This window comes from Suncus etruscus, chromosome 1 (genome assembly GCF_024139225.1).
Source record: "Suncus etruscus isolate mSunEtr1 chromosome 1, mSunEtr1.pri.cur, whole genome shotgun sequence".
Classification (NCBI taxonomy): Eukaryota; Metazoa; Chordata; class Mammalia; order Eulipotyphla; family Soricidae; genus Suncus; species Suncus etruscus.
This window is the reverse complement of record NC_064848.1, coordinates 90,963,431-90,974,232: the sequence shown is the minus strand read 5'-3', so window position 1 is coordinate 90,974,232 and position 10,802 is coordinate 90,963,431. Positions and strand designations below refer to the sequence as shown.

General features: G+C 35.9%; 1 protein-coding gene across 1 annotated transcript; it reads right to left on the bottom strand.

Annotated features, from left to right (window-relative positions):
• Positions 1-561: 561 nt before the first annotated feature.
• TAC1 (tachykinin precursor 1) lies at positions 562-9,745 on the bottom strand. The gene is made up of 8 exons (XM_049769286.1): positions 9,504-9,745; positions 9,304-9,319; positions 8,808-8,940; positions 7,629-7,725; positions 7,141-7,185; positions 6,653-6,676; positions 5,158-5,211; positions 562-1,164 (listed from the first exon to the last, which is right to left on the bottom strand). Exons 3-8 carry the CDS (start codon positions 8,928-8,930, stop codon positions 1,115-1,117), a joined length of 393 nt encoding a protein of 130 aa, XP_049625243.1. The 5' UTR covers positions 8,931-8,940; positions 9,304-9,319; positions 9,504-9,745; the 3' UTR covers positions 562-1,114.
• Positions 9,746-10,802: the final 1,057 nt, after the last annotated feature.

Below are 10,802 nucleotides of genomic sequence, written 5' to 3'. Positions count from 1 at the left end.
ATTAGAAATCAGTCCCAAGGATATTGTAGCAATCATTTTCTTTCCCTCTGATTAATCTATATTAATTCCCTGAGTGCAAAGCAGGACTGAAGTGGCATTGTGCTGATGTTTTACTCAATAAGAAAAATAACTAGTGACATATAATCTTTAAAATAGATTGCTGGGGCCAGAGCGTTAGCACAGCAGCAGGGCATTTACCTTGCACGTGACCAACCCAGGACAGACCCGAGTGATTTCTGAGTGCAGAGCCAGGAGAAACACTGAAGTGCTGTCAGTATGCCCCTCCCCCCAAGAGATTGCCATCCCATTTGTAAACAGAACTTAGCCCTTATTTTTTGAATTTTCAAGTATAATTGTTTTATTCATGAATAAACTCATGTCAAAAGACAGAAAAAGGTGAGTATATGAGAAAGAAACTGAGATTATACTTTATTCATTTTTCTTACAAAGAGAAAAATAGTTTTATGCTTCATCATTTTAGCAGCCAAAACAACTTTGAACATGTTTTATCTACAAAAATAAATGTTGCCAATTTGATAAATATCAAAGAAAGAATAAGACTCAGTTTTCAATATATTTTTCTTTTATTTAAAATGCAAACTATCATAACACTTTAGACAGTAAAATGAAGACTTTAGAATCACATTAAAGTTTTAAAATGTATCCTTAGAGTCACAAAATGCAAAACATGCTGCAAAGAAAACAAATCTAGTTTAATAGCAAATCTCAGTACATTTCACCATGAAAACAAATAGAAAAGCACAAGCTAATCTGTGAATTCCTTCCCTTTCAACAGCTGATATGACTGATTCAATAACAAAAAATGATTAATTTTTAGAGAATAAATCAGCAACAGGTTTTTACAACTTCATCAATTGCTGCTTTGTTGACAAATTACTATTGATTTCTATTTTTGAAGGAATTGTTTTCTTAGAATTATGACAGTTTTACAATACATATTTGCACAATATGAAAAATAAACAATTTAAGTTATCAACTCAAAACATCAATTATAATTAAATAAATAATTATTTCTCATAGTACATGTCTCATTTTTATCTTTCATTGGGCATTAAAACAAATGAAACTCAGTAAATAATACAGTAGGTAGTTTTTATTTACGTCTTCTTTCATAATTCTGCATCGCACTTCTTTCATAAGCAGCTGAGAACAAAGAGAAGCAAAGGTTTTTAAACATGATACAATAGAGAAAAAAAGTACAAGACACACAGTCACTAGTTTTAAACTCATAAGAACACCTTCCATCCCTACCACATAAAAGTATTTCTAAGAGTTTCATCTACACTACTTCCTATACTTTTTCACTCTCCTGATAGGAACTGCTTAAGCCGTGGAACTCTTGGTTATTTTGTCTACTTGCTGCCTAAGAAGCATGCTTCCACAATATATTTCAATGCTGTTTCTCAGCAAGTTCGCAAGCAGTGGCAGATAGATTCAAATGAATTATAGAAAAGCCGAAGTAACCAATAGTAGAAGTGGTACGAAAGTAATACTTTTATCCTAGGACAGTCAGCAAACTACAGGCTTGAGTCAATACCAGCCCACTTTGAGGTGAGGGATATATAACATTTTACAGAAATGTAAACACATACATTCATTTGTATATTATCTGTAGTTACTTTAGCATTAAAATAGCAGGTCTAAGTAGGTGCTACAGAGACTAGATAGCTTAAGACAGCCTAAATTCTCTGACATTTTTTAGAGAAAAAGTTTGCTTATTCATGTTATCAGGGTAGTTAATAGAGAGAATCAAGTCTTCCTCTCTGTGGATATTTCCCAAAGATTCCCGAGACTACAAATAGTGTCATTCTCTCTAGGTAGGCTAGTGGTATCTTGTAACTACAGATGATTTGAACTTTCCTCCTAGCATGTTAATCACTGCTTCCAAAGATATTTAATGTATAGCTAATAAGTAAATTAATTTGACTATCCAGACCAATAGGGTCAAAATTACACTAATTTAACCATAGTATAGTCAATTAAAAGCACTTTAAATGAGATATGTAACCACATAAAAATAAAGACTATTTGTTGTATCAAAAACAATTAAATATATTTTTTATTGAGCCTAGTGTGTTTATATCAGTAGGGAGGTGAATGGCACATCTTAATTTCTTACAAATTTTTGGTAACATGTTTATCTTCTTCATAGAAGTGATATAAATACTTTTATAAACAAAGACAAAGTAGTGATATAGCTGAAACATAATGTCCTCTTAAGAAAAACTAATCTTTGAACACTCTGAAGTCATACGTAAAATTTCATATGTAAATTTCATATGCAAAGTCATATATATTGAGCTGATAAGGATTTCCTTAGAAAGATTTCTAGATTCATCAGATTGCCAAATGGCCCGTACTACAAAGCGTAGAGAGCAGATGGCTATAGAAGACCGACAACTTTATTCAAACTGAGTATATGAAAACTTCTCATACCATGTATGATCTTTGCCTCTTTCTTTAATAATTTTTTAACTTAAAATAGAGGAGCAAAGACTTAGACATAAATTCTGATTCATTATAAGAATTTTATTACCTTTAATTATTATTTTAAGTACATTGAATAGCTTTTAATCTATTATAAATTATAATCATGAAACTTGTATCAGTTCCAGAAATACACTAATATAATATATTATATGGTAATATATAATATAATAGAAAATATGATAATAAAAAAACAATAGTCATATAAAGATCATTGTTTCCTTATAATATTTTTATTCTAATACAAATAAAGCAAGTATAATTTAAATTTATATTTTATTTATAAAAACAAACGGGAATCCATATTAGTAATAAAATTCAAAATTTCCACTAGATATACTTGTAAATTCTTTAAATTTAAAAATTGAACAACCTAACATTTCCTAATGTAGAAATACTAATGTAGTATCTAAACCTTGAAGGTAAGAAAATAATATAAATACCGAATTACATAATTTTTACATGACATTTCTAGATAATTATGAGTTATGGAAACCCATTTCAGTTATAGATTTTCTAAAATCTTAAAATGTTCTAAATGTATAAGATAACTGCTTGTTATTTCTTCATTAATTACATGACTAGTGTTTTAAATCTATTTTATCCAAGGATAAAATAAAGAAAACTGTAATAAATTTTTCAAAGAGAATATAACACTTAAATGTGCTTAGCAAAAAAAAAAAAAATCAGTCCCTAGGAAAATGATATTAAAATGATACAAGGCTTATTTAAGCCTTAAAATACTGTTGGAGTGAGTTGAGAAATAGATTTTCAAATTTATATATGTATATATACATATATATATCACATTTGCAAAGAAGATAGAAATAAAAGGGAACATAGGATAGCCTTTATACCAGCTCAAAGATGTATTTATATTTATGCAGTATTGTAGCATTCCTTCTCATTTAGACTATTACCAAAACTGATTATAATTGTGCAGAATTTTCGTCTATGTTATGTTTTGAAGGCAGTAGAATAGATGTTCAGAATTTGGTGTCTATAACTTTATGAAGAGGAAGCAATATGTATTAATGAATTTGTTTGATTTACTTACTTTTTTTGTGTTGAGAGACTGACAGTCTTGTTAGACTTTCAAATTACTTTGGTAGCATGTAAAAACTGATCTTATTTCCCATAAAAAAAAATCATGCCTTTAGAAAAAACACACACCGTAGTTCAGCAAGGTTTAGTGTAGTTTATATAGTTTAAAAGAAGAGAAAGAATAGTAAACTGTTCCAAAGATTCAGGTTAGGTAACAATTACATGGGACTGATGCGAGAAGGCTGATGGTTTGAGACAGATTGTAATAGTAGCTTAATTAGTTATAAGTTCATTCTTAGACTTACTTCTGTAATATTTTCATTACCATAATACTCATTTTAAATTTATGATTACTTTTTAATACTTTGAAAACTGTAATTTGGAAAGAAAGTAATAATAGACTTAAGATACTGTCTATTTCAAATCATGGTTTATACATACCAGAATTTAAAGCTCTTTTGCCCATTAGTCCAATAAAGGAATCTGTTTTATATCCTGGAAAAATACATTTAGGGGTACTTTAATATGTAAATCTTTTAATAAATAAGTTTTTATAACTAGTTCCAAAAATTCAAGCTTCTGAATATGTCTATATAGTAAATATATATATGTATATATGTATATATATGTATATGTATATGTATGTATGTATATATATATATATATATATATATATATACACACTTCAAGTTTTGTGACCTGAAATGAAGAAATGAAAATTCCTAGTATTATAAATGAGCAATGAAAGTACTTTTCTCAATTTTGTATATAATACTAGAAGGTATCCTTTATTCATATATTTATCTGTTTATCAATTTTTGAATATTGTTGCTATTTGAGCTAGTTCTTATTTGATGGAATCAATTTCATATTTATGGGGCAGCTATATCCAAGCTTATTTCCCATTTATATTTATTGGCTACTAAACCTTAGTTAAGTCAATTCCTATGCCTGATCATTATATACTTCTAAAAGGACCAATTCTATTTTACTGAGCTTAAAAACATACTCTTTGGAAAAATAGTGAGTTTTGACATTAATAAAACTGATTATAATTGTGCAGAATTTTTGTCTATGTTATGTTTTGAAGGCAGTAGAATAGATATTCAGAATTTGGTGTCTATAGCTTTATGAAGAGGAAGCAATATGTATTAATGAATTTGTTTGATTTACTTACTTTTTTGTGTTGAGAGACTGACAGTCTTGTTAGACTTTCAAATTACTTTGGTAGCATGTAAAAACTGATCTTATTTTCCATAAAAAAGCCATCATGCCTTTAGAAAATACACATACCTTAGTTCAGCAAGGTTTAGTGTAGTTTATATAGTTTAAACGAAGAGAAAGAATAGTAAACTGTTCCAAAGATTCAGGTTAGGTAACAATTACATGGGACTGATGCGAGAAGGCTGATGGTTTGAGACAGATTGTAATAGTAGCTTAATTAGTTATAAGTTCATTCTTAGACTTACTTCTGTAATATTTTCATTACCATAATACTCATTTTAAATTTATGATTACTTTTTAATACTTTGAAAACTGTAACTTGGAAAGAAAGTAATAATAGACTTAAGATACTGTCTATTTTAAATCATGGTTTATACATACCAGAATTTAAAGCTCTTTTGCCCATTAGTCCAACAAAGGAATCTGTTTTATATCCTGGAAAAATACATTTAGGGGTACTTTAATATGTAAATCTTTTAATAAATAAGTTTTATAACTAGTTTCAAAAAGTCAAGCTACTGAATATATGTCTATATATATATATATATATATATATACACTTCAAGTTTTGTAACCTGAAATGAAGAAATGAAAATTCCTAATATTATAAATGAGCAATGAAAGTACTTTTCTCAATTTTGTATATAATACTAGAAGGTATCTTTTATTCATATATTTATCTGTTTATCAATTTTTGAATATTGTTGCTATTTGTGCTAGTTCTTATTTGATGAAATCAATTTCATATTTGTGGGGCATTTATATCCAAGCTTATTTCCCATTTATATTTATTGGCAACTAAACCTTAGTTAAGTCTCATTCCTATGCCTGGTCATTATATACTTCTAAAAGGATCAATTTTATTTTACTGGGCTTAAAAACATACTTTTTGGAAAAATAGTGAGTTTTGACATTTATAAAATGTACCATTTTTATTACATAGAATTTCACTTGAGGCAATGCTTAGAAACCAAGTATCAATAATATTAATTTTAAAAGAAGCAACTTTAACAAAAACATTATTATTTTGATGACATTCATTTATTCGGGGAAGAATGTCTCTATGGTAATGACCTATAGTAGGCTTATACTGTGCTGGTTAACAATAGGGCTGCTCTCTTACTGTGATAAACACCACCATTTAATGGGTAAGGGAAGCCCAAATCAGGGTAAGTATGACTAAAATGGATCCTAGAGATACCCTGTCAAGTCTGGTTTCATCAATTAGTTATCTGGAATCCAATGATATCAACTGCTGTAAAATTCTGTCATTGTCACTACCCTAATAAATATTCCTCTTTGATAGTTGAGGTTTTCCCTTATAAAACAGCTGTATTTCTGTTAATATCTTTAGAATAAATTCTTTATTTACACATTAATTGGAGTCTCTTAATTATCATTACAGAGCATATTGGTATACTAAGATGAGTTAGAAGATATGTACAAATTTTTCTTTTATAGGCTGTGTCAGTGTTGATAGGGAAAGAGGAATATGTGGTGGGTGGTTTTTACTCCTACTATTGAAATTCTTCTTTTCCAAACTATTTGTAGGAGTTGAAGTTTCTATTTTTATGTTGCTCGAGTCAACAACAACCAATTTATGTCCTGGGTTTTGTGTTTTAGGAATTAGCAACAGTTTAGTAGAGGGTTAAAGTTTCTTGAATGCAGTGTATCTTCCTGGTAAATATGCCATGTCTAAGCCACAATTTTAAGCAATTCTGTTCTAGATACAATCTAAGTTGATTCTGTTTTTATAGTGTATTAATGTAGATTATTAAATCTTAAGTTATGACAGAAAATAAGATACCATGTAAAGTGGAATTTATTCTTATATATATTTGAATATGATAAGTGTCAAAAATAACTTGGAACTTACTTTTATGAGAAATTTGACCATGTCCTAAAAGAAAAAAAGGAAATTGGTAAAATGCAATGTATTTGTTTTAAAGGTGCTTCATTATATCTTTTAAATATTATTATAAAATAAATTTATTTAAAATATACCATTCTTCTTGAGGAATATGGGATCACACATGCTAACCATATTATTCATAATAAAAATAAAATATTTTGAGAAAGAATATTGTTAAAAGTACTTTCTATGAACCAGAGACCCAAATCCAAGAATGCAAATTTTCCAAGGCCAGTTGATAACTGGTGAGTCCACTGCTCCATCTTTTCCCCCTTTGGAAAAAGTATATTTCTAATGTAGACCACTCCATCTTCAGGAGAGAAATAAATACAGATATATCTCTTTAAAATTCATTATCAAGAATCCGTCTTTCAGTTCATAAAACACTTCACGTGCAAAACCACTTCACATGCATTAACAATAGTAAGATAAATATTTATAGAAATGTTTACCATAGAGAGCCTTTAACAGGGCCACTTGTTTTTCAATTGCAGAATCTGACAAGAGATAAATCAGTATTAACTATTTACAAATTCTATTGATGTTGTGATACATTCAAGAAAAATAAGCATTGTGACCAGGGTGGTTAACCCCAGTGGTTGAAATAAACTCCCACATGCATTTGAAGCAGTTAAACCCCGTGAGGACCTTCCACTTATTTGTTTGAATCTTTAACCAAGGAAACACTTTGCTAAGGTTGATGCCTGTTCTGAGATACCGCTCTAACACATTTAGGGGCATGCGAAATGGATCTCTCCTACCCTTGGCAAATAAACGTGTGCGTGTGTGAATAAGATATGGACCCGCCAGCGAGATGCTTGGTGGAGCTATGTCCCTTTTTCGGTTGGAAATCTCTCCACAAAGAGCTGGAGAAACTGAGAATAAGGAGACAGGGCGAGGTACCCAGAGAGACAGAGAGAATGACGGTTGCCCATCTCACCGGCATCCCGTTTGCCCATTAATCCGTAGAACTGCTGGGACTTGGGTCTCCGGGCGATTCTCTGCAGGACGTGCTCAAACGGCTCAGGCAACTCCTCCTGGGGAACAGATAGATGCACAGGGTCAAGGGTGAAGTAACCAGTGCTTCAGATGCCTAGGAACCCTAGCCATCCGCGGGGTGCGCCCCAGTCAGTCCCTGGCGCTTGTCGTATATTTGGGCTGGCCTTGGGAGGGGAAGCGGGCTCCGGGGAGAGGGGTCAGGCTTCCCCTAGTCTCTTTTGAGTATGATCTCTGGGGTGCTACCCCTCATCTCTGGGGTCTCCACGGAACTCCTCTCTAGCACCGCCCACCGTCAGTTCCAGGCTGAAGGCGCAAAGAGGTGCCTTGTCTCCTAGCCCAGCGCGCTCTGCTGTTTTCCTTTCAACCCAGCGACCCCCACATACACTTGCCGAGCACCGTGGTGGTAGCAGTGTCGGGCTTCAGAGACCCTGCAGCGCAACGCAGACAGATACGTGGCAGCTGGGCACGAGTGACAGCGCTTGACACACGACCAGCAAGGCACGGCATTAGCGGTCCCCCAAAGAGGCGCTCCCTCATGACCGTCAGGCTCCGACTTACGTAAAATAAATGGAAGGACCCTATCCATTGGGCGGTAAAATAACTGTCCAGGCAGGGCGTTAGCTTCTCGCCCACCTGTGGACTCAGAGCGCTAAGTCCTCTGCAGTGAGCCTCTGACCAGACTTCATTCAGCTCTTGGCACGCGGGCGAGCCCTGTGTGTCTTTGACCAAAGCGCGGTTCTAGCAGCCTTTCTCCCCCCTATCTCCGCCCGCCGAAAGTTCTAGGACCAACAGATCTGTAACCTCAGCAGGGCCCTCAGCTTTGTGAAAATCCAGAGCACATCCCCCATGGAATCCCTAAGACTCGACGGTGTCGCCCTCGGGAGAACACTTGGACGCAAATTCTCCTGTTCCCGGGATCTCGAGAAAGAGGAATTTTCTGCTCATTTCACCGCCCTGCCCCGCGCACCTTCGCCATGTCAGGTGGTGTTCGTGGGGCCCTTGGGATGACAAGAGCACTACCCACCCCCCGAAATCAGAAGGGGCCAGCGGTGACGGGGCCGCTCCCCAACCTAGAAATCAGAGCGCGGAGCCAACTTGAGAACTTGAGATCCGCTCTCACCTTGATCTGGTCGCTATCAGACCAGTCGGACCAATAATTGAGATCATTGTTGGCACCAATCTCTTCCGCCAACAGTTGAGTGGAGACGAGAAAAAAGACGGCTAAGGCCACGAGGATTTTCATGTTGAAATTCCTGGAAGAGTCAGGAGAAGAGATCAAAGACGCATCTCTCTCTCTCTCTCTCTCTCTCTCTCTCTCTCTCTCTCTCTCTCTCTCTCTCTCTCTCTCTCTCTCTCTCTCTCTCTCTCTCTCTCCTCTCTCGCTTTCTCTCACTCTCTCGACAAATAGAGATCCACATATATATGTAGGTGGCAGAGAGTTGGGGCTTTGGAATATTGGAGTCTCACCAAAGAACTTAGGCGGGTGGAAGTGAGATAACCCGTAGGCAAAAGGCTTACTTGGACCCCGGGGAAGAATTGAAATCTCTCCCCACGCCCAGAGCTGCTTAAGACCCCTTTTGCCTGGAACCCAGTTCCCGCAGCATCCTCAAACTCACCAAGAGTCCAGAAGCTCTGCAGATGCAAGACAAAGAAAAAGAGACATTGGCGTTAGGGGAGCTCTTCTCCCCGCGGTTCGCGGGGTCCTAAACCCATCACCCTGAGCCCCCCACCCAGCCTCCCCATTCCACACTGCCAACGGCTACTTGGGAGCCGGAGGCTGCGAGGCGAGCCCGCCCGGGAGGGCGCAAGTACTTACGGCGGCGGACAGTCCCCGGGTTCCACCGGCCGGTGCTAGCGCTCTCTCTGCACGCTGGTCGCCGCGGAGATGGAGGAGCAGGTCGCAGCGCGCTCTTTTGCCTGCTCGGTGGCGCACGATATTTATCAGATGCTCGACGAGCCCCGACACCCACGTGACACGCTCCCCGCGTGACTTTCAGCTCAATATTTAATTAGCCGCCCCCTCGCCTTTTGCTTGCGTCGGAGAGTTTCCGAGACGGGAGGCCGTCGGTGCCCAGAACATCCGGACCCAACTGGGTTCGAAATGACGCAATTTTAGGAAAATCGAGATCTCGCCATCCAATCCTCAGAGGCCCCCTCTTCTGTTCGCCGATCTGACGCCCCCTCCCCTCTCTTTCTTCTGAACCCCGGTTTCCTGACACCTGAGATTACTCATCAAAATTGAGCCAAGTGACTCATAAGCTTCGGACTGGCAACTTTGCAGCCCCTAGAGACTTTCAGGAGAAGTTGCACTTTTTAAGGATGACTTCTGATGTTAAGTAGGACACCGTCGTCGGAAATCAGACTAGGAGAGGAGCATTCAATGTTTCAAACACTTACTGCGGTTCCTTCCATTTGCATAATGTTTAAAGTATTTCTGAGTGTTTTTATTTTAAAGCCTTTCTTTCCCCCAACCAGTTAGACTACTGACATTTCTTCAGCATCACAAAATAATTCAGACCCGCAGTATTTCAGAAGATGGATAAAAATTTTAAATTTTTGAGAAAGGAAATTTTGGACGTGGCACTAAACGAACATCCGACTTTCACATCGGTGTGACATTCTAGGATATATTTTGTTCTGAGCTAGTCAAGATATGTATTTTAGTCATACCCAGTAGCAGGATTTGGAAGAGGACATTTTCACTTCTCCCTTCTTCTTTCTGAAGATGAGGAAACCTGCAAGACAAGACAGTGTACAGATCTTTACTGACTACCATTAAAGAGCAGAGATTTCTCCTCCAGGAGGAAATGAGTGTAGTGGAGATGCTAATTGGAAGGTTACTAACAACACCGAAAATATTAGGCAAGTAACATCTGTAGAGAAATCACAGCTTTCCATCTGCTCATTGCTTGTCTTGCAGACACTTTTCTTTGATCTCTAAATGAATTATATGATGAATCTTGGTTACATTATTTTTTTTCCTCTTGACTTAGTATTATATCTCTCAATTAATTCTAGTATTTTTAGAATAGTACATAAAGGAAATAAATTTTGCAACTAAGTTCCTCCTTTATCTGTAATTCTTTTTAAAACAACATTGAATTCTTAAATTCTA

Bases quoted from the DNA above. Each gene is read 5' to 3' on its own strand.
- TAC1 (XM_049769286.1), bottom strand. From the start codon at position 8,930: ATGAAAATCCTCGTGGCCTTAGCCGTCTTTTTTCTCGTCTCCACTCAA. The intron at 7,186-7,628 runs GTGAGATGGGCA...ATCTCTTGTCAG, and splicing joins AATGGGCAAACGGGATGCCG to ATTCTGCAATTGAAAAACAA. The intron at 1,165-5,157 runs GTATGTATAAAC...CTTTGTTCTCAG, and splicing joins CAAAAGAGCTTTAAATTCTG to CTGCTTATGAAAGAAGTGCG.